Source organism: Gopherus evgoodei, chromosome 7, assembly GCF_007399415.2.
Source record: "Gopherus evgoodei ecotype Sinaloan lineage chromosome 7, rGopEvg1_v1.p, whole genome shotgun sequence".
NCBI lineage: Eukaryota > Metazoa > Chordata > Testudines > Testudinidae > Gopherus > Gopherus evgoodei.
In genome coordinates, this window is record NC_044328.1 from 43,412,606 (window position 1) to 43,435,726 (window position 23,121).

The window sequence follows — 23,121 nt, forward strand, 5'->3', positions numbered from 1 at the left end:
GGGCGGCAAAATCCCTAGAGCCGCCCCTGGAGACCTCCACTGAGGTTCATGATTTCCAAAGGTTACATTTTAGAAAATAAAAAAGGCAGAATTGATCCCAGTTTTTTCCTGAAGCACAGTGTTGCTGCCTATAGCATATCCTTGAGTGCTCTAGTTTTATGAACCAGAGAATGGTGTATTCATCACTTCCCTTGGAGGGGAGCTATTCCACACATCTGTCTGACAGGGAGCACTTCCATTTCTAATAGAAATGAGGGGGCCCCACAAGTTTTGGCTTTTCAGATTAGCACGAATCCTTTAGCAAACTAACTGGACCCTTTTAGTTCTGTGCTGGTGGGCTGGAAATCTCCGCTTCCAGTCCAAGCTGGACAGGTGAATGAGAAATGGGAGAATCAATGAATGAACGCTAACGTACCTTTCCATTTTTAAATTACTGTTAGTGCCCAAGCCTTCCTTACTACTGGGTGCACCATCTCTTGATTATTTTCATTGTGTTATTTCTAGTCTCTTTTGGTCTATGTTGTGATGTTCCTTTAGAGAAGGAGAAGGGAGGATGCTCTTTGGCTGAGGGTGTGTGAATAGTATCCTGGAAACTTTCATCACAGATAAGGGAGCAGAGCATAAAAGTTGATCTACGATCGAGAGAGAGAGAGCCCCTAGTATGTTCGTAACTCTGGCTGCTTACAACCTGGGTTGAAGGTGCTGACAGTAGAGCTGTCCCTGGCTGACCCTTAGCAGGACCACAACAGAAGTCCCTCTTATTGCATTGTGATCACTTTCTGCCCCCCCACCACCACTGCCAGTGCAAGCTACTAGCTGAGTTAAAAGTCTTGTTGGATTCCATGTGAGTTCACCACCTGCTTGGTCACAGCAGCAGGTTTGAAAAAGCAGCAATACTGAGGGAACGGATTCAGGTGTACAGGATTAGTGAGAGTGGGGCAATTTGCACCTTGCATGGCCTTTAGGAATGGAAGAGCAAGGGAATGCTTGAGGAGAAGAGGAAGTTTTGTCCTGTGATGGGCTGAATATATGGGTAATAGCACTGGAAGTTGCTCAGTGGGTTTGATCCTGCAAGACACTGAGCACTTGGTGGCAATTGAGAAAGGAGCACATAAGCACCCGCTTAACTTTTATGCACATGAGCAGCCCTTGGGAAGTGAGGCTTGTGCTTAAGTGAGTTATTGTAACATGCAGGATTGACTTCAATGTCTTGTTGTGTAGGAAATCTTCCCAGAATTCAAATGGGACAGAGACTTTCAGGGCCTTCGCAGCTCAAGGCACAAGTTATGTCAATTTTGGCAAGATGGTGACACCTCCCCTCCATTCCCCCTCCAGCAAATAACTTGATGGTGATAATATAGATTCATTGGCCCATACATTGAGCTGTCATAAGGTGAGGTGACGCAAACCAAATGCGAATATGCGGTCTGGAGCGAGGGGGGAGAGAGAGAGCACCTCTATATGATAACTCATTAAAGTAAGGTCCTGTCTGCCTGTTTGTGGTGGTTGCAGTCCAAGTGGAAGTTCCCCAATCAAAGCACTTCATCCAGGATCCACTGCTTTATTAATCTATCCCTTGAGTACAACAGGTGTTACATGAAATGAAGTTTAGTGCATTTTAGTAGCTATAGACATGCTTTTATGTCAAGCTCCAGTTACTGGACCAGATCCCCATTAGCCTAAGCCGATGTAGCTCTGTTGAAGACTGTGGGGAATATTGATTTACAACAACTGAGGATCTTGGCCTTAATTTTACAGCATCCAGAAATGTGGTCAGTGATGTACAGATAGATCAGTCGGACATGAGGCCTATCCCCAACCACTCAGTCTAAGGCCCCCAGCCCCTCAAAGGAGAATCCTTACCCATGCTGAATCAGTGGGACTCCATGGTGTCTTGAGTCTGCCTGATCAGATTGTTTGCAGGAGGTAAGATACTAGACAAGATGCAACAAGGGATCATAGTAAAGGAAGGAGTGGTAAGGTGGGATGGGAGATGAGAATGGTTACAAATGAGTACACTTGATTGTTACATATACATTTTTTGTTTTTTTTCTGTTTAAATGTATATACATACACACACACACTCTCTGTGTGTGCATAATACCTGCATAATGTATACTTGTCTCCAGGACAGTAGATATTTTACTATCAATCATATAATTCAATTTTATTTTGATCTCAAATACAAATTTTCTGTGGTTTGGAGGTTTTCGAGTTTTTTTTCTCCCCCTTGTCTGACCATTCTAAGCATTTCTGTTTGCATTTTTAATTCTGTGGTTTCATTGTAAGAAGCCATGTGCTCTGTTAATACTAGCCTGGGAAATTCTAGAAGCTAAGTGGGGTGCTAGAGTGCTTATTTGCATGCTAATATATTCATTGTTCTTCCAGCTCATAACTATTTCACAGCAGTGCTGGTGTTTGAGAGCTTGGGTGTGCTCATGTGTTCTCTGCTGTTTTCTACATTGTACTTCTAAATTCCTAGTGAATTTTTAGTGATTCCAGTCCTGGTCTCCCACACAGTTCTGCCAGTACAACTTGATAACTCACTGCTATCCCAATACTGGGCTCCCATACCACACTGCAACACAACTTTAATCCTGACCCCCAGCGTTTCACAGCTACCCCAACCCTCTCCTTCCTAACAACGTGTCCTGTGCATCTCAGTCCAGACATACAGCCCCCCTGCTGCGCCAGTCTGGAGAGCTGTCTCCTGAGTAGACACTGCTGATCATGCTGAACTGTGTAATGATTCTTACGATGTGAGCAAACATCCACTGGAGACTAAGAATAAAACATTGCCCTCCTTTTGATTTGTGACATGAGCAGTCATTTGACCCTGGTTTCCAGCTACAACGGGACAAATTCATCCCTGGTGCAACTCCATTGGTTTCATAGAATTAAATCAGGGATGACTCTGACCCAATACTTTTAACCCTTCGATTCCCACACCTGATTTGCACGTTGGTTTGTGAGGTGGGGGAGGAACGAGGTCTGCCATAGAACATACTTGTATGGCATACAGTCATAAGGCTACTGCCTCTAATACTTCTAGACATACCCTGATTGGATCAAGACAGTATTTAAAGTATTTTATCCTAATGCTAATGTTATTCAGATGCTGATTGTGAACTGAAAGGAGAAATTTGGAAAGCAATGGCTTGTCAATCACAATGGAATTGTGTAAAGAAAGCAGGGTTTGGACTACCTGGAGCAGGAAGGTGGTAACCACTCTCTTTGGCTATAGTGAGCCTATCCCTGGAATACAGGGTTTTGTTGCTGTCACCTCAGTAAACACTAGACAGATTCCAATAACTATTATGAAATAACTAATGAAGCAGGGTTATAAGAGCCAAATATAGTTTGGGATGATGAAGGGAGACCTGATGACTGACTGTAAGTGAAGAATTTCAAACCAAAGAGGGAGAGGAGTGATTTAGAATAACCCAAAAGGCTATAAATAGGAGGAATGAAATTTAAAATGAGCAAACGAAAATTGTCTGGGCATCAGGAAAGGTTTTCCTAACCATGAGATCTCCAATTGTAGGGGGGGAAATCTCCCAAAGGAAACAGCAAAAGTCTCTTCTCTTGGGACACGTACAGTTGCTTTTAATGCAATATTAAACTGTAAGGTCCAATCCTGTATAGCCAGAGTTATGGGCAAGATAATTGGATGTAGGTCTCTTGTATCTCCATGAAGCTGTGTAATTTAGCATTATGGATCTGATCAGTACTTACTGTGGCTTGTAGATATCTCTGTTCACTGTCATCTGAATGCCCACCAAGAAGCACCCTTCTGCTTCCTGTGCCCAAACAACATATCACCAGGCACTGCCAGCTTTAACCAATTTCTTGGGTGAGGTTGGTGATGACTGTGGGATGGGCAGCAAAAACTGTCAGATGGTATTTTTCATGGACTGACTATTTCTCTGTCTCCCCATACTTGTTGCGTGGGGTGAAGGCTGAGGCTTTCAGGGATTACCCATCTTCTAATAGAATGACCATGGTTTATCTCCTTCAGCCAATACGTTTTGCACATGCTGCCTGGGTGTGTGGTAATTGTGTTTGCAATGTCGTTGCTGTAACCCATGTTGGGAAGGGATTTTGCCCCCCCCATCTTAGCTGCACAAGTGTGCTTTGGGGGAAAGATGTCATCCACAAAATTGACTAGACTTGAAATATTTAATTTGCCTCTCCTGTTCTTTGTCAGGAACCATGAAGTGTCACTTTGCTGCCAGCAACTTTCTGCTCTCCCTCTTGATCTTGGAGCTTGTCTGTTTGGGTAAGTAAAGTTTCTCTCTGTTCAGTTAACCTTCTTTCCTTATCCCTGACCCATCTTTCTATTTCAAGCTTTGTGGTAGCACTTAAAAAGCTTAACAGTTGCATGTCTGGGGGTTTATCTCTGGGGGCACAAAGACTTCATCTTTCTACTGAGTATGTGATCTCTCTAGCCAGCTACACTGTGGTTGAACCTATTGTTACACAGATGCCTTTAAGAAAAGTCACAGAAGAAACCAGCCACCACTCCAGAAAATGGGGGCTGGGCAGTACATAGATGTAAGCGCTGTGGGGCTGGGACTGTCTTATGTGTTTGTATGCATAGTATGATGGGGCCCGGCTCTGTGATTGGGGTCCCTAGGCACTACCACAAGAAAATTATTATAATATTGGGGGAGATCAGTTCTGACTGAGTCTGTCAGTTGTTGATAGTTGATGCTTATCTGCCAACAGGGTTTGCTGTCACTGTAGTTCTAAAAGAGAATCAGGACCTGCAGTTTTATGTCAGTTTCACACTGTGATATGTTAGACTGAGAGAGAGAAATATGTTCCCTTATGAAAATAAGACCTACTTAGAAACTACATGCAGTGTGTACCTTGTTTGTTGCATATTGTTCTGCTGGAAGGTATTGAATGAGGCGTCAAAATGCTTGCAGACTTTCACACATTACAGATGCATAGAGCTCTGAGCAGATACAAAATTTGTATCCACAAAAACAGTCTGTGGCTATAAAGTGGATACCCGCGGATTTGCAGGGCTCTGCAGATACATGCCAAACCAGCTGGCTGCTCCGGCGGGCAGTTTTTGTACCAATGTTGGTAGTGGGTGTTTACTCTCTGTTTATGGACTGTGGACCAACTCCATCCCAGATAGTGTATGGCATGCTAGTCTGTCCCAGCCTCCACTGACCAGTTTTCAAACTTAGAGGGCAGCATTGGGCCACTAAGGAGATATCAACACAGGGATAAAAAACCCGCGGCTGGCCTTCTGAGCTCCGAGATCCTGTCAGGGTGGAAGGGCCCAGAGCTAAGGCTACAGCAATTTTTAGGCCCTGTGAGCCTGAGTCAACTGGCCCTGGCCAACCACGGCCATGTGGTGGGGCTTTAATCCCTAAGTGGCACTAGAAAGAACTGTAGGTTAAATCCTTGGTCATCTGGCATGTGGGAGGGTGTTAAGTGTTTTACATCCATTGTCTTGCATCATGCCTCTTGCTGGCAGGCAATCAGCTGAGCTGTTAAACGTGGCCATTCATGCTTAAGGAGGGAACTTTGGCTAGGGTGGTGAGAGCTCCCCTATAGGTTTCAGTCTGTTTTACCCAGGGGCTCTGGAGTGGTTCTCCTTGGACACATCACACACGTTTGGTAGCCTGAGGGTGCTGGCAGCAGAACTCAGGCTGGATGCAGAGCACCTGAGGATCTGGCCCACTGACTTCATCTTTTGTGAAACAAACTTGCAAGCAGTTTTACATCACTAACATTCAACAAACTAAAGTACTGAGACAAATAAGCAAAGTAACACCCTGCCACAGGGTGATCGGCCCTTTTAAGAGGGAGCAGGGCCTACTGCCCTTGTGATTCCTCCTGACTGCCCCCCAAGTAGGCTGAAGAGAGTGCACCTGGGTTCTGACAGAGGAGACCAGGAGAGTCAGAGGCCGAGGTGGGAGAGAAGTGTCTGACTGCAGACCTAGAGAATCAGGAAGAAGTAGGTGAGAGCTGCTGGAGTAGGGAAGGCGTGACCCAGGACAGAAGAGCAGCAGAGAGCTGTCAAGAGGTGCTTGGGAGAAAGCTCCAAGGGACCCGAGAGAGGATTTCTGATGAGTCCTGGAAAAGAGCTGCTCTTTGGAACTGACCAAAGCTGGAACCTGACAAGCAGCAGGCTTGGGCAGTGGCTCCCTGTGAAAAAGAAAGATCCAGCTTGGCCAGGGGAAGCCGAGCCCAGAAGCAAGAGGGTTGTTGTTGGAGGATGGCTCCCTGGTACAGGCACAGAAATGACAGGCAAGGAGGCCAGGGTAATGCAACACTGCAGGAGGGGGGCCATCTGGATGAAGACCTGAGTGGGTAGCTGCAGGAGGAGCCTAGGCGCAAGGGCTTGGTCCCCTAGGGATGTTCCCTGAGCAGGGGTTGGGGACTCAGGCAGGGAGGCCTGGGGAGTGGAGCATTACGGTGAGCCCATTGCAGGAAGGCAGTGGTAGAAAAGTCATGAGATTGGTCACTCTCAAAGGGAGGCCTGGAGTATGGGGCCTGGGAACAAAATACTGCTGTTGACTCTTGGCTGGGTGATTTGGAGGCTATGTCACTGGAGCGAGGAATGAAAAGCCTGCCATGTTTATATCTGCTTACTGTGGGAGTTGGAGAGCGGGTTTACCGTAAGGGAATTACTGCACTTGGTTATGTTAATAAATTATGGCCAGAAGCAGGCTTTGTGTCAAACACAGGGAGACTGTTCTTTCTGTGGACAGACAAAAAGGGAAACTGAGGCTGAGTGCACCTGTCATCCTGCAGCCTGCCTCTATAGGGTGCCCCCAGCAGGGTTGCCCTCCTTAAGTACCCAGACTATAAGATCACATCCCTCTGACTGCTATCTTGTTTTTCTCCCACACTTCGACTCCAGCATGATTTTAGTAGCTCCTCTCCTCACGATTTCCTAGAGTTAGGATTAAAGGGATTAGAAACTTTCAGATGCTACACAGCATGAATTCTAGCTCTCCATTCTCAAAAGAGTGCCCACTAAAAGCTGCTGAGAGCTGAAGGAGCAATGAGACAAGCAATGTGGAGGAGGCGGCTTAGGAAATACAGGAGCTGGTCCCCTACCTCAACCAGTTTGAGGAATCTGGAGGTGCATGTCTGGAAGCCTCCCATTTTGCCCATTAGAGGGCAGTGGTACACACACCTAGACCTAGGGGGACTGGGCTTTCTCTGTATTAAGACTAAAGAGAGGACCAGCCAGTTGTGCTAGAACTGTTATCAGTGTGCTAGGTATCCCTTTAGCTTTGTGTCTCTCAAAAATTAATATCACTGAATATGTAGTACATATCTAGTAGTAAAGCAATATTGCTAGGGTGGAGGGGCGGCAAGACCATTGGCACTGATAACCGAATTGTCTTTCGTTTCAGTGTATAGTCTCTGAATATCACATCTTCTACCTTCCTCAACAGCCACATGATCTACCTGTATGCTCCTGCACCGCAGGGTTTGTTAACACTACTGTAAGAAACGTGTCTCAAAAGGGAGCGAGCACAATATGGGAGATTCTTCCGTCACCTCCCCCTGACAAATTAAATTCAAGGCCAGTAATGCTCCCCCACCGTGCTCTTTTGGCAGCGAGTTGGGGGGAGTGGAGGATGATTTAAGTGAGGGGAGAGACTTCTAGCTGAAGCCAGCGGTGGTGGAAAACTCAAATGTGGGTACCTAAATCAAGCACTTACACCTATTTGTGGAGACTTAAATATGTGGCATGATTACCAGAGGTGCTCAGCCCCCACAAACTGTCCTAGCAGGCAAGCCTTCACATCACAAAAAGACACTCCTAAAAGGACCAATAAGCAGGTTTCCACCGAGCAAAATACTCAGCCCCCTTTGCCGGTTTCCTTCTGTGACCACCATCATCTTAATCATAACTGGGAACCTCCAGAGAAACAAGCAGCAGCCTCTCCAGCCTGAAGTAAAGTGCTAAGCCCCAGAGCTGGGACTGTAACAGACTCCTGTCCTCTCTGGAGCAGGCCCAGAGGGGAATGTGTGAGACCCAGTGAACATTAGCATGCCTGCTTAACATCTAGAAATGCCAAGCTGTTCCTTAGCTGGGCAGGAAAGGGAGAGGTTGAGGGAGGGGGCATTGGCTTTCTTTCTTCTGGTCCAAACTGAGAGCTTCTAGCCAGGAAGCCTTTCTTTAATGGTGTAACAAATGGTGGTGTCCCGTATAGACTAGGAAATCCTCTTCAACCCCAGTGGAGAAGGGACTGAGGGAAATCATTCTCCAGTAACAACACTTGTTAGCAACAGATGATCATTTTCCTTGGGTAGATAGTCAAAAGCCTTTTCCAGTAAGAGGGTAGGGCACAGGGCCACTAGTTCTCATCTGACATGCATCCGACGAAGCGGGTGTTCACCCACAAAGGCTCATGCTTCAGTACGTCTGTTAGTCTATAAGGTGCCACAGGACTCTTCACTGCTTTTAGTTCTCATCTATCCCTGATGATCTTGTGGTAGGTAAGCACTGTGCTGACGGAGTGTGGGTGGAAGGGAAAATACTGTTTCTTCCTTATGATGTTTGTTTGTCTGTACAGCAGATTACAGGGTGAGTAAATAAAACTTAAAGGAAATTAAAACAAGCAGACAAAAGGCTAATATGTAAAGTGGAAGCCAACAGTAGCTGCACAAGAGTGAGACCATTACCACAGCATGTGGCACCACTTCCTCCTCACTGTTTAAGCAGACTTCAGCAAGAAGATTATTAAACTGATTGTTTAATATATTCCGTGCAATAACACCCATTCCTTAACTGTGAAATAGCTTTATAATCCCAAGATATTTACAGGTTCATGTAAACCTCACAGCAAGAAAAGGAGACTGCTCTGCTGTGGACACCCCTGAAATCCTTCTCTTTCCTGTTAAGCTGATGATGTTAGCAGCAGTTTGGCTCGTTTCTCACATGAACAAAAATGGTTAGTGACAAAATGTTGACTAGATCAGCAACAGCCCTCTAAAACTCCCAGTGGCAAGGTAACAATGTAACACAATGCATATCCCAGGCAACTTGAGAAGACTCCCAAGCTTCACACCAAGGCTTAGTTTTTCAAACAAGTTATTTTTGTCTGTACTTAAACCATGTGGTAGCCATAAAATCAGAGTGGCAGTGTCCAGCTTTTTGGGAACACTGATGTGTCGTCAATGCTGGGGATATAGGAGAAGCAGCTCCCGTTTCTCCCTGGTATATTGTTGTATCTGGAGGCTCGGTGGCTCGACTGTTGCTGCCTAGAATAAGCTTGTTGTGATCTCTGTATCGTCATGTCAGGCACAGGTGCTGGAACTAGGGGTGCTGAAGGTGGTGCTGCACTCCCTGGCTTGAAGTGGTTTCCATTATATACAGGGTTTACAGTTTGGTTCAATGGCTCTCAGTGCCCCCACTATACAAATTGTCCCAGCACCTCTGATGTCATGAGCCTCAGGGCTGGCTCCAGCTTTTTTTGCTGCCCCAAGCAGCAAAGAGGAGGGGTGGGGTGGAAAGCCACGATTGGCGGCACTTCGGCTGCAGCTCTACCGCGCCGCTTCATTCTTCGGCGCCAAAGACCCGGACTTGCCGCCCCTTCTCATTGGCTGTCCCAAGCACCTGCTTCCTGCGCTGGTGCCTGGAGACAGCCCTGATGAGCCTGCTGCAAATGGTACCGGGTCATATCAGATTCAAATAAGTTTCAAGTGGCTTATTATCTGTTGTAAAAGTGTACGGCGTCACCCCATGAAAATTGGGATTGGTGCAGGAATTGGTGGAGTGGATACTCTTAGCATGGGGGTTTATTTGGCTGTATGTGACTCTCTGAGCAACAACATCAGTCATGTCTCCCTTTGATAACACTTAAAGTAATTGTTGTTTCCCCACTAAGACATAGTAGCAAAAATATAAGCCACATACTTGGCCCAGATTAAGTCCCCTTTGTGCCACTCCAATGAGGATTTAAAGCTGACCTAAAGGGAAAGACCTGATTTCCCTCAGCAGCATAAAGCCTACATAGCTGTCTCACACCTGCTTCCTTTCACAATGGGGACTGGCAAGGGCATGGTCAGGGAAGGGAGAAGGGATGGCCAGGAGTGCAGTCCCTGCCAGCCATCCCTGCTCCATAGAATGTTCTCTAGATCGGGGTTCTGAACCTTTTTCTTTGTGAGGCCCCCCCCAACATGCTAGAAAAACTCCACAGCCTACCCCATGGTACAGCAACTGTTTTTCTGCATATAAAAGTCAGGGCCAGCATTATGGGGTAGGAAGCAGGGCAGTTGTCGGGGAGCCCATGCCACAGAGGGCCCCACAAAGTTAAGTTTGGTCAGGCTTCGGCTTCAGCCCCTGGTGGTGGGGCTTCGACTTTCCACCCTGGGCCCCAGCATGTCTAATGATGGCCCTGCTTGGCAGACCCCCTGAAACCTGCTCACAGCCCTACAGGGGTCTCGGGCCCCTGGTTGGGAACTGCTGCCGTAGGTGGGTCCAACATGCTCTGGGGGGCTATTTATCTCCTGGTTGGCCCCAGGATTTAGGGGAGTGGGAAGGTGCATTACAGCCATTTTTGCTGCCTTCTCCTGAGCACTTGCCTACTGTGAGCAGCTGAGAATCAAGTCTATATGTATATATTTAAATTGATTCCAAATGGTTTCTGGATGACTCCTGTTCTTCAGGCCCTGTATCTCTGATCTACATTTGTTTGTATCCCAAAGATATCCCCCCCACCCATTACACTTCTTTTTCCTTCCCGTCTGAATTTTGACAGTCCATCTTCTTGGGGACAGCCATCACATCAGAGACACAACTCGCTCTTTACACTGGGAGGCACAGAAGAGAGAAGTCATGCTTCAGAACCCCACCTCCTTGCCCCGTCCTAGCTCTGTCCATCCCTGGGGTATCTAAGCACTGTAGCTGGATCATGGATGGTCTGTGATCTGGCAGCTCAAATACATCAAACATCCTGATACAGCTGGTTTAGAAGCTGTAATCATGATTTCTAATATACTGTATAATATAAATAAGGCATCACGCGAATCAAGACGAATCTCCTCTACAAAGCCAAGGCCACTCCGTCTTTAGAAAAAACTGCCCACTAGAGGCTTGAAATGAAATGCTTGTTACTCAGAGGTCTGCTTTGTATGTGGCAGATGATCTCAGAAAGCTGCTGCCCAGCAGGGCGTGCAGAGACTTTAGTGGTCGATTATCCGCAAGCACTTTCAACTATCATTTAAAAAAATTGCATGGCCACAGAGAAGATCTTTTTGGTCTGGGAATTTTATTTTCCATCTAGTAAGCTCCCATCCTGGAACACCAATCAGTATGCACTGACTTCTAACCCTCAGGAAAGGAATTAGCATTGAATGAACCATTTTGTCTGTGTGTGTTTGTTTTTTCCAGGTGCTTAGCACTGGAGTTCTCAAAGCACTTCACAAATACAGATCATGTAACCCTCCCTATGCTCCTGTCTGTTAGCCGTGGGAAAAGCATTATCTCTATTTTAGGGAAAGAGTAAGGCTACGTCCAGACTACCCGCCGTATCGGCAAGTTAAAATTGATTGCTCGGGGATCGATATATCGCGTCTCATCTAGACGCGATATATCGATTCCCGAGCGTGCTTATATCGATTCCGGAACTCCATCAACCCCAACGGAGTTGCGGAATTGACAGGGAGAGCCGCGAACATCGATCCCACGCGGTGAGGACGGGTGAGTAATCCGATCTTAGATATTCGACTTCAGCTACGTTATTCACATAGCTGAAGTTGCGTATCTAAGATCGATTTCCCCCCCGTAGTGTGGACCAGCCCTAAGTAACACAGAAGATGGCTGTGGGAGCCCAGATGAGTGAGTACGTAGTTTCCCAGCTCCATTCCTATATGCTAAATGCTTGATGCTCCTTAGGTTGCTTTTGTTTCCATATTTCTAGAGGTGAATTTTAGCACTTTGGCAAGAGTACATTCAAAAGCACCAGCTAGAACCAGCACATCAAAGCTTCCAACACAGATCTCTGAAGTGCTGGAACAATGTTTATAAAAGAGAAGCTGAGAGCCATTGAACTAAACTGTAAACGCTGTAGATAATGGAAACTACTTCAAGCCAGGGGGTGCAGCAGCGCCCCCAGAAACTCTAGTTCCAGCACCTATGAGATCTCTGCCCCTTCACTTCACTGCAGCCCTAGGCTGGGAACCTCTCCCAAGCTGTCTGTCAGGCTCCCTTGTGTGGGGGTATCAGACACTTGGGAATAGACTGAAAGCACCAAACTTGTTTTGGCTGGTGTTGTGACAACCTGGATTTGAATCCAGTATTTAAAGAGGTAAGACGTTGATGTTAGCTATTGCCCCCAATCCCTTCTCCACTCTGTATCTTCAATCTGCGAGTGCTAAATCTTCCTCTTTGCCCATTTTTCTTCCCCGTTATAAGTTTGTCACCTTAAGGCTGGGGAGGCTTTTTGTTTTCCTGCCTGTTCTCTCTTCCTACAGGTTTTGGCAGCTTGGCAAAACATCACTTTCCTGCAGACAGATGATTGTGAGCTTTTCTCACTCCACTTGCCCCTTTGCCCTTTTTCTCCAATGTTAGCAATTCACCGTTCACTGCTATTAAACATCCCCAAACTCAGAAACTGAAATCAGTGCACCTTGTTCAAGCTGCACTGAACTGGTCCTCCCCAGAACCTTTATTTCTGGGTTTCTTTTCCTTTTTAGTTTTTGCTGTGGAATGAAACCAGTACTTCTCTCTGGTTAAGTGGCAACTCTTCCCTGCTCCTTCCCATCTTCTCCACCAGGCTAAAACCAGCATCTGTGTGAGTCAGCCAACCTCTTCTAATGGCAGCACAGAGCACCCAGTGTTTATACCTCCTACTCCTATCAACACTTCATGGACGTTGTTGTAAGCTCACAAACCTTGACATCACAACTGATCAGCCAATGGAAAGACTTGGTCTAGGGTAGCCACCTGAGGTGAGAACCAAGATACTAGTTGGGGAGAGAGAAATGTTTCCTTATAACTGGTTTCACAGGTATTTTGGGAGCATGTAGGAGCAGTGTAATGAGGATCCTGTCTCTCTCTAGTGACTGGCCCTAGTGACTTTATAGCTGCTACTCAGAGCTAACAGAGTTCTCCATGGTACAGCCCCGTGATGTGGTGGTTTATTTTGTTTGGTTTTGGGGGGAAAGGATGCTTATGATCCAGGGTTCAGTCCTCACTGACTGTGGTGGCTGTTGGTGTAACAGGCAGTTTGTTGCAAGAGCACCAGGGACCAACAGATACTTCAGCTGTAGAGTGTCTCTAGTACAGATCAGCCATCAATTGCTGTCTCCCACCTCCTTCACCCTGCAAAAAGGCCCTGGTCACTGGCTGCATTCTGAATCTCTATCTCTGTGCCCCTCTTAAATCAATCTGGTCTGAGTCAGCAGCAGCGCAGTGACAGGTTTGGGCTGCTAGGGTATTCTTCCCTTTGTTTTGTTCTGGGCTGGTTTGTGCTTTATCTAATCTGCATCCTCATCTGAGCCCCTGGGGCAAGGGAGAGATGCAACTGGATCAAAAGGCTCCTGGCCCACTTCATGTCCCTACCAACCCTTCCTCCCCTGTCATTAATTTCCTTTGCATGGTGTCTCAGGGTCTGTCTACACTCCAGTACTACAGCTGTAGCTATGTGGCTGTACTGTAGACACTACAGCAACAGAAGGGCTTTCTCTGTGGCTATAGTAAATCCACCTCTCTGAGAGGTGGCAACTAGGTCTAAGGAAGAATTCTTCCATCGACTTAGCTGCACCTACAGCGGGAGTTAGGTTGACCTAATTACATCTCACAGGGCATTGACATTTTTTTAACCCTGAGCAGTGTAGCTAGGTCAATGTAAGTTTTAGGTGTAGATTAGGCTTAAGTATCTCTGCAGTTCTCCCCACTGGGATATCTGAAAACCCTGTGTGTTAAATGAAGCTTCCCACTTTGTTCAGCAGCTTCTGGTTCAATCATGGAACCATGAAAACCAATTTCAGTAATGGGTCCTATTTGTTTCTCAGGAATGAGACCATGTAACCCTAGAGAGACATGGTGGGTAAGGTCAGGGCCAGATTAACTCTTTTTGTGAGCCTGGCGTCAAACATATTTGTGGGCCCCCCGGGGAATGATTGTAAAAGGGACCAAGGGTAAAATCACAGTGGAGCAGGAGCTAGGGTTGGTCTCTGGAGCAAGGTCAGGGGTAAACTGCAAGCACAGCAGGGCTGGGGAGGGGTTAAACAGGATCCCACCCCGCTCCTGCTCACAAGGAGCGGGTACCTACCTGGTTCTAGTCCACTCTGTTTGTCTCTCTCTTTGCGCAGCAGCAGGACAGGTCCTCTTCCAGCTCTCTGGGGTGAGTGTTGGGAGTGGGAGGAGCAGAGGCTAATGTGGTTACTCCTATAACTGGACATTTAGTTTCCAGTCAGCACTGCTAACCGGACACTCAGGTCCCATTTTCTACTGGAGTTTCCAGTCTAAAACTGGATACATGGCAACAGGACTGCCAGAAAAGCCTGGTGGGGAGGAGCGGGGCAAGCAATCATTTTTAAAAGTAAGAGGGCTAAGCCTTAAGGGAGGGGGGGCAAGTGGTGGGTGGGCTAAACAATCTGCTTCCCCTTGCATTTAGCTGTGACTCTGGGGGTACATTTCCCAGACCTGAAGAAGAGCTCAGTGTAAGCTCGAAAGCTTGTCTCTCTCACCAACAGAAGTTGGTTTAGTAAAAGATATTACCTCACTCACCTTTCTTCTCTAATATCCTGGGACCAACATGGCTACAGCTACACTGCATACAGTGTGACCCTGTCTGCTATCACAGGCAGTTGGGTGAGGAATGGGACCAGGTGAGGCCCTCAAGCTGTGAAAACAACGAGGAGTTCTTGTGGCACCTTAGAGACTAACACATTTATTTGGGCATAAGCTTTCATGGACTAGAACCCAGTTCATCAGAAGCATGGAGTGGAAAATACAGCAGCAGGTATAAATACACAGCACATGAAAAGATAGGAGTTGCCATATCAAGTGGTAGGTCAGTCTAACGAGACAATTCAATTAACAGTACGATACCAAGGGAGGAAAAATCACTTTTGTAGTGTTAAAGAGAGTGGCCAATTTCAAACAGTTAACAAGAAGGTGTGAGGAAAAGGAGGGGGAAATTTGTGTGGGGGAAATTAGATTTTGTAATGACCACTCCTAGTCTTTATTCAGGTTTAATGTTCTGGTGTCCAGTTTGCAAATTAATTCCAGTTCTGCAGTTTCACGTTGGAGTCTGTTTTTGAAGTTCTGTGGTTGTTGAATTGCTACTTTTAGGTCTGTTATTGAGTGTCCAGGGAGACTGAAATACTCTCCTACTGTTTTTTGAATGATATAATTCCTGATGTCTGACTGTGTCCATTTATTCATTTGTGTAAAGACTGTCTGGTTTGGCCAGTGTACATGGCAGAGGGGCATTGCTGGTACATGATGGCATATATCACATTAGTAGATGTGCAGGTGAATGAGCCTCTGATGGTGTGGCTGATGTGGTTAGGTCCTATGATGGTGTCCCTTGAATAGATATGCAGACAGAGTTGGCACTGGAGTTTGTTGCAGAGTTTGGTTCCTGGGTTGGTGTTTTTGCTGTGTGGTGTGTAGTTGCTGGTGAGTATTTGTTTCAGGTTGGGGATTGTCTGTAACCGAGGACTGGCCTGTCTCCCAAGGTCTGTTGATTTAAGGCACAGGAAGACTGAGTGACTTGCTGCTGGCCTCATGAAGAGTTAGGGCTGACCCCAGGGCACTGCCAACTGTTTGTTCCGAGTACTCCTCTACCACAACCTCCTTCCAAGCAAATGAAATAGGATAACATAAATTTAAAACCTTATTTTTCTTCATCCTTTCAGGTCTGAGCAATCGGCTGCCGTACTTCATCAACTATTTCTTTGACACATACCTGCTGATCAATGAGGATACCCCCGTGGGTGAGTGTGCCTCACTTATGTTAATGAGCAGATTGCATTGTGTTTCCAGACCTGTTTGGGGTGTGTGAAAGCGACTGGGGGTGGGGGGAGGAGGAGGAGCACAGAATGGCTAACAGGCATCCATTCTGGCAATGAAGTGTGTTTGAAGTTGCCCAACTGGGAAAAATATGCAACATTCACCTGGGAAATGTGTGATGTGTGTTTCGATTAAGATATCGATTCAGGATACCAAACTATGTGGCTCATCCTCCATCAGATCCTGTGTGCCTTCTCTCCTGTAAGGAAGCTGGAGTGTCTTTATATGCAAACAAGGGAGGAGGGGGATGTCTTTCTGCCCTGAAATCTTCCAAAGCAAGGATCTGATCTTGAAAAAGTTCTGAATGCCCTCCACTCTCAAAGTAGCATTGTTGCCCAGGGAGAGCTCAGCACAGCACTTTGCAAGACCAAGCCTCAGCAGAGATCTCTTGATGCTTGAAGGCCTAGTTCTCCATTGCCTAGCAATATGTTTAGTCACTTACACCATTGCAAAGTGTAAACTGTTACCAGATTAGAACGGTAGGGTCTGAGACCCACTTTGCACCAGTTTAGATGTAGGGCAACAGAGAATCAGAGTCCTGGGTATTAATGGGAGTTATCTAAATGTATTAGGGGATGGAAATAGACTCTTAAATAAAATTGTAGCTCATAACTAATATCTAGATGAGTTATCATAAAATGTCAGGGTTGGAAGGGACTTCAGGAGATCATCTAGTCCAACCCCCTGCTCAAAGCAGGACCATTCCCCAGATGTACTTTTGTCCCAGATCCCTAAATGGTCTCCTCAAGGATTGAACTCAGAACCTTGTGTTTAGCAGACCAATGCTCAAACCACTGAGCTATCCCTTCCCAAGGTGCCTGTGGAGGAAAATTGCACATGGAAATAGGTTGTAGCCCAGTTGCACTTTATACTAAAATACTATTGTGTAATATTCAAACTGCATGTGTGATCTCAGATTTCCTTAGTCTCTTATTTTGCCTGGCTTTCCATAGATAGTATAGTAAAATAAATGTGTTTGTACAGCACCTAGCACAATGGGGGCCTGGTTCATGAATAAGGATTCTAGGTGCTGTGGTAATACAATAATTATTCACCTGGGCTTCTTGTAACTTGTTGCCTACTTCCCTCGCCTCTCCTGCTTCCCACTGTAGCTAGTAAACAAATCCTAGAAGCTTTCACAGAAGCAGTTACAAGCAATTGAGTTGGAGGAGTGAGAAAGAGAGAGACATTAGTTAGGTCAGGGAGGATAGAACAAGTGTAAACTCTGTGACAGGCTTTTGTTGGACAGTAGTAACTCCCCCCCACCTTCCCAAATGCGTGCACACAGCCACTCAATCCTGCTGCCAAAGTCAGTCACAAAAGAGCTGAGAGTTTGGGTAGAGACGAGATTTTGTGTATAGAGCCCTTGGAGAAAATTGGCAATTTTTTGATTGACAGATGTAGCTTTTTATTTTATTTATTTGTTTTGCTAGTGATCGGTTTTAGTAAATGTAGAAATTGATCGGGCCTTTCTTGGCCTCTTTCCAGGCTCTCAGTCCATTAAACTTGTGCTCTTCAATCAGGGCCGGTGGCTGGCTTTTAATGCTGAAAGAATTGATTGTAAGCCCAGTGTGTGCACAACTGTGGGTCTGGGCCTCCATCTGCAGGCTAATAGCTGTGATCTTATCGGAGCCCCATTTACACTGGCCTCCCTCGCCTGCCTGTTCCACCCTTCCTCACACTTATACACTGCAGATCCATGCAGCAGGAACCTGGTAGCTAATGAAGCATCAGCAGGGCTTTCAAAATTTATGGGGGACCCCAGTTAAGCGTGCTTCTGCTAAGAGATTAAAACAGCATGAATCATCAGAATCAGGTCCTTCCAACCACCTCACGGAGAGACCTCAGTTTTGTATTCAGTTGTTCTGAGGACCTGTCATGAAGTAGGAATTTTCTGTAATATTTTTATGAATTCTGTGTGCCTCCATTTACCTCTGCACTTTGCACAGTTATGAGTGTGAGGCAGGGCTGGCTCCAGGCTCCAGCACAGGAAGCAGGTACTTGGGGCGGCCAATGGAAAGAGATGGCATGTCCAGGTCTTCGGCGGCAATTCTGCGGCGGGTCCCTCAGTCCCTCTCAAGGAAGGACCGGTAGCCGAATTGCTGCTGAAGAATGAAGCAGCATGGTAGAGCTGCCAGAGAAGTGCTGCCGATCGCGGCTTTATCATTTTTTTTCTTTTTCCTTTTCTGCTTAGGGTGGCAAAAAAGCTGGAGCTGGCCCTGGTATGAGCTCTAATCTGGGGGGCAGAGCAGTACATGAGGCCAGTGAGGGTGTCACCTTGCTGTCTGGGCTGCAGTGAATAGGGCTGTTCAGGGACTGTCTGGAACATGCTGAAAGCGACCCATATTGATGCAGAATCCCAAAAAGACAATGGAAAAGTCCCAATGATCAAGCAGTGACACCTAAAACCCACTGAGCAAGAGGAAGGCAGTTTGCCCCCCACCTCTCAGCAGGGAAGCTGAGCAGAGACTCCAGCTCAAGAACAAAAGACTGAGACACAGGCAGGGAATAAGGAGTTGGCTCCTGGAGGAAGCTGGCCACAAAGGAGTCGGGGAGAGAGAGAGAGAGATGAAGACGTGATCCACTATAACCTGGCTGGTAGTTTGTGCTGGTTCGGCCATAGTGGACTATGCTTTAACCTTTATTTCTCTGTGCTGACTTAGGGACTTCCAATGCTGTGTGCCAGCTGTCTAATAAATCCTACTCTGTTTTGAAAACACTGCTTGAGTGTCACTGTAAATACCTGCAGAGGTGCATTAGTCACGGAAGAGTGTACAAGTCTCTATCAAGAGTCTATTTCATCTGGACTCACTGGACAGAAATCACAGTGTGAAACGAGTGCTGGAGCCCAAATGTTCATCTGCAAGGCGGTGAGACTGCCTGGGCTATGCTGAGGAAAGGAGAGGGAGGTCTGCCACACTAAAGGGGTTGCTTCAAGAGACTGTTTAAAAGATGGGGCATAGCACAGGTCCATGACAGGCCCCTCAAACAGAGTCTTGCCCGCAGCCTATGGTGTTGCACTTCACTTATAAATTTTCTGGGACAGTGGCAAAGCCCTCCTGGGATAGACCCTAAAGAGCCTATGGACCTGGGACATCCTTGCTTGAGAAGCTCTAAGACAGTGGTTCGCAAACTTTTCCAGTTGCACCCCCACTTAGCATTAACAGAATCTGTTTGTGTATGTGTATGTGCGCACGCGCACACACACACACACCCCAGGGTTTCCTCAGCAACTCAAGACAGAGCTGCCCTGGGGGTAGTGTGTGACTGGACACTGAAGGGGATTGGAGTCAGAGCTGGTCTAGGAGTGGAGTGCTCCCTTCCTGCCCCCAATGGACGCTGGCCTGTGCATAGCAGGTTTGGGAGCATAGCAGGGCTGGAGGCATGATGCTTCATCCCTGCACCCTGGGGGGGCTGGCCTGGGCACTGCCACACACTTCCCCTCCCCAAAGTTCCTTCATGCCCCCCACAGTTTGGAGACCACTGCTCTAAGATGATCCTTCCCCAAATTCAGAGGACTACAGGAGCCAAGTAAAGATGGTCACTTGACTTTTTTAGCCAATCACTGCTATTTATTTTAGCACCAGTTTTAACTTGTTGACTGTCTGGACAAAAGCATGCAATGGGTCCTGTGGGTGTTGTGGTCTGTCACGGAGTGTGGGGAAGTCAGGGCCCTGCACCTGCCCGCCCCCTTCTTGCAAATCACCGTGACTTTCAACCAGCCATAAAACAGAAGGTTTATTAGATGACAGGAATACAGTCCGAAACAGAGCATGTAGGTACAGAAAACAGAACCCCTCAGTCAAGTCCATCTTGGGGCGGTAGGGAGCTGGGTCTCTCTTCATTTCCCCAGCCAGCTCCAAACTGAAACCCCCTCCAGCAGTCTCCTCTCAGCCACACCCCCCGGCTCCTCCTCAAGTCTTTGTCCAGTTTCCCTGGCAGAAGGTGTCACCTGGCCCCAACCCACTCCTGGGCTCAGGTTACGTGCTCACATATCATCCCTCAAGTGAAGTCACACCCTGACATCCCACTACCATCCAGCACCAATGCAGACAGTAAACCTGTAAAACTCCCACGTAACATTACCAGGTCAATACTCCCCACTCCTTCCTTCATCACATGGTCTAGCTGAAACAATAGCTGCCTGCTCCCATTGAACCAGTCAATACCATGGTGGAGTGTGAGCTCTAGTTGTGATGGTTAGCATTGTCGGTAGCAGTGCTTATCAGTGGTTTGTAATGCAGCGCAATAGAACAGAATTTGGTCTTTGCGATTCTTGGTCTGCTGTGAATCTCAAACTGCTTCATATGGTGGCCAACCTCTTAATATGGATTTTAATGGGCATCTCCTTTCACACCCTTTGAAAAAGCTAGATGAAGATGGTATAAAGGAAACAAGAAAAAAATCCTCTAAATATGATGATATACTGTTATTTTGTACCTGTGCAGTTCTTCTTGCGCTCCTTGTGTAGGACTTTGCTTATTTGCATGTGCTTTATCTGCAGGCTCTACTGCCGCACTAATATCTGTAGATCACTTTACAGATTATTTCTATCTTCCTGTGTATTTGCTACCCCTCTAATTTTGTTATCCCCTTCAAATGAATCACTACTGAATTTACCCTAGAGAAACCTCTGATGAAGAAAGCAGCTACATGGAGTAAATGGAGCTGGTAGGTGGAGCTAACTTGAAAAACTTTGAATATTTTCTGATGGAGAATGTGGTTCTACAGAAGTTGAAAGAGTTTATGAAATTGTGTAGATTTTTGCCCTAGTTTTGTCAAAACTTTTCACTTTTTTTTCTCTTAATGTAAAAACAGGATATCTTGACAACAATGAAATGAAAAATTTTAACTTTTTTTTTTCATTTTGAAATGATTTTTCACTTCAAAATGTGTATTTTGCGTGGTTTTGCAAAGCAAAATCAAAAGGACATTTTTTTTAATCATTCCAAAACAAGAAATTTTAAAAAAATTATTTTCTTTTTATGGAGAATTTTTTGAAAATTTCAAGTTTTTTGTTTCTGACTGGAATGAAGACAAATATCAAAATCCTTCACACAACAGAATTTTCTTTGTCCTCCCTGGTCTAGCGGTTGTTTTCTCCCCCCTCTCACCCGCTGCATACATTTCTCAAATTAAAAAAAGTCGTCTGGAAACCATAAATGTCCTGGACTGGGGCACAGCTAGCTGGCAGCAGATATTTCACCAGGGTGTCAGAAGCACAGCCCCCAGGTAGTGAATGGTAAAGTGCACGTTATATTCATGGACTCCCAAATGCTATGCAAGGAGTTACATGAATAGGGTCTGTAGTGACTATAGACAAACACAGCTGTCATTATATACTTGGCAAGAGTTGACACACCATTTTGGATATTGGAACCTGTATTTCCTGTGGGAATTTTGATCATGGTTACCCCAGCTGCTTACTCAGCACTGTCATGGTATCTTTAAATTCTACCAGCAGTGAGCATGAGGGACCTTGCTTTAATGTTGCATGCAAAGGACAGCATAGCAGTGCTGCAGTATCCCCTTCTCCACTGTTGAGGTGTTACTACTAGACATGAAATTACGGTGTGGGGGATTTGAACCTGTGACGTTGTGACACTCTCACGGAAGAATGACTTACTAAAGAATACAGTAATATTCCAATAATTACACTCGTGCAACAGAAATCGAACTGTAGGCTGCATCTTTGAATGGATACTTTCTCAGACGTTCAGTTGATTCAAAAGGTAACCCTCTGTCATCAGGACAGTGAATTCAGTCATCCATTGGCAGGACAAATCCCTTCCAAACGGCACCCGACTTGGAATAGCCTAGATGGGGGAGGGAGCGGGGAGGAAGCACCAAAGCATCTGCATTATTCCCTTCTTTGTTAACCTCTTCCCTCCCAAAAAAGCCCTCTGTATTGTCACTTATCCGACTAGAAATTAACAGCCTCCTCTTCCCTCATGTGAAGCCTAAAAGAGTCTTAAGCAACAATTAAAGAGATCATTCCCTCTCTAATCACTTACATGAGTAAATTAGTCTTGTCAGGAGCTATTAAGACACAGAGCTTGGAATTCATTAGGCTAGATTGGGCCTATGGAGCTCCTGGCACCGCCGCCAGTCCAGGCTGATTAATTTCTCTGAAAACACCATCAATGCCCATCTGTTTCATTTAAGTCCAGAGAGAGCAATTTTCAGGTGAACTGATCCCCCTAGTCAGTTATTTCACCCAGAAGTAATGAGAAACACACACATGCATTGCAGAATTGGGGAGGGGTGAATTGGAGGGGGAATATAAAACACAAATATGAAGAATACAAAAGCAATTGAATTTGTTAGGCAGCAGAGAAGAAATTGAAGGACAATAGAGAAATGAGTGAAGTGAAGGAATATTAGGTACTCTATGATGTGCATGACAAGAGGCTGGTTTATAAGAGAGGAAAGGAGGGGGAGGGAGGGAAATCACCCAGCCACAGGGCTGGCAGCCGAGATTCATGGCAGAGGCTTCTTACTTGCAAACAAGAAGTGGGTAGTGGCAGCACGGGACGAAGAGGGTCTGTTTGGAAATGGGTGAAGTTGCAGGAGCTATGAACTAGCTGGAGGGACTGGTTGCAGATTCTTAGGCCCCTTAATCCCTGTGATGGGAAGCAAGGAAGACAAAGTAGAAGACAAAACTATAGGGCATAAATTTGGACTCAGATGTTTAATCCTGATCTCATTGGTTTTACCTTGTGGAAGGCAAGTTGTGGAGAACCAGAACTTCTTATTCATCGTACTTATACCCTTTAATGCAAAGTCAGTAGCTAATGAGGTTATCACCATCTATGAATTGATGAAGGACAAGGCCCCTGATTTTGCATGTATAACTGAGAACTGGTTCGATGATGATGCAAGACAAATATTTGTGCAGCTGTCTGATTAGGTGTAAGATTCAGCATGAGATTAGGGAGGATTGGGTAGGAGATGCTGCTGTGTTTGCATCTGTAAGAAAATGGGGCACATCACCTCCTGGTGTGACATTTCTGGGACAAAATAATCATGTGATGCTGCAGCCTGATTATATGACATTTGTGTTTTCACATCATCCTGGAATATCATCATACACTGGCATGCATGATGTCTTC

At 46.1% G+C, this 23,121-nt stretch overlaps 1 protein-coding gene across 1 annotated transcript in view; it reads left to right on the forward strand.

The window, feature by feature from the left end:
• Nucleotides 1-23,121, forward strand: part of CDH23 (cadherin related 23) — a 536,798-nt gene that overhangs the window by 23,250 nt on the left and 490,427 nt on the right. The window contains exons 2-3 of the mRNA XM_030571362.1: nt 4,208-4,279; nt 15,856-15,933. Coding sequence (XP_030427222.1) covers nt 4,213-4,279; nt 15,856-15,933 — 145 coding nt within the window. The 5' untranslated portion in view covers nt 4,208-4,212. The remainder of the gene's footprint in view (nt 1-4,207; nt 4,280-15,855; nt 15,934-23,121) is intronic.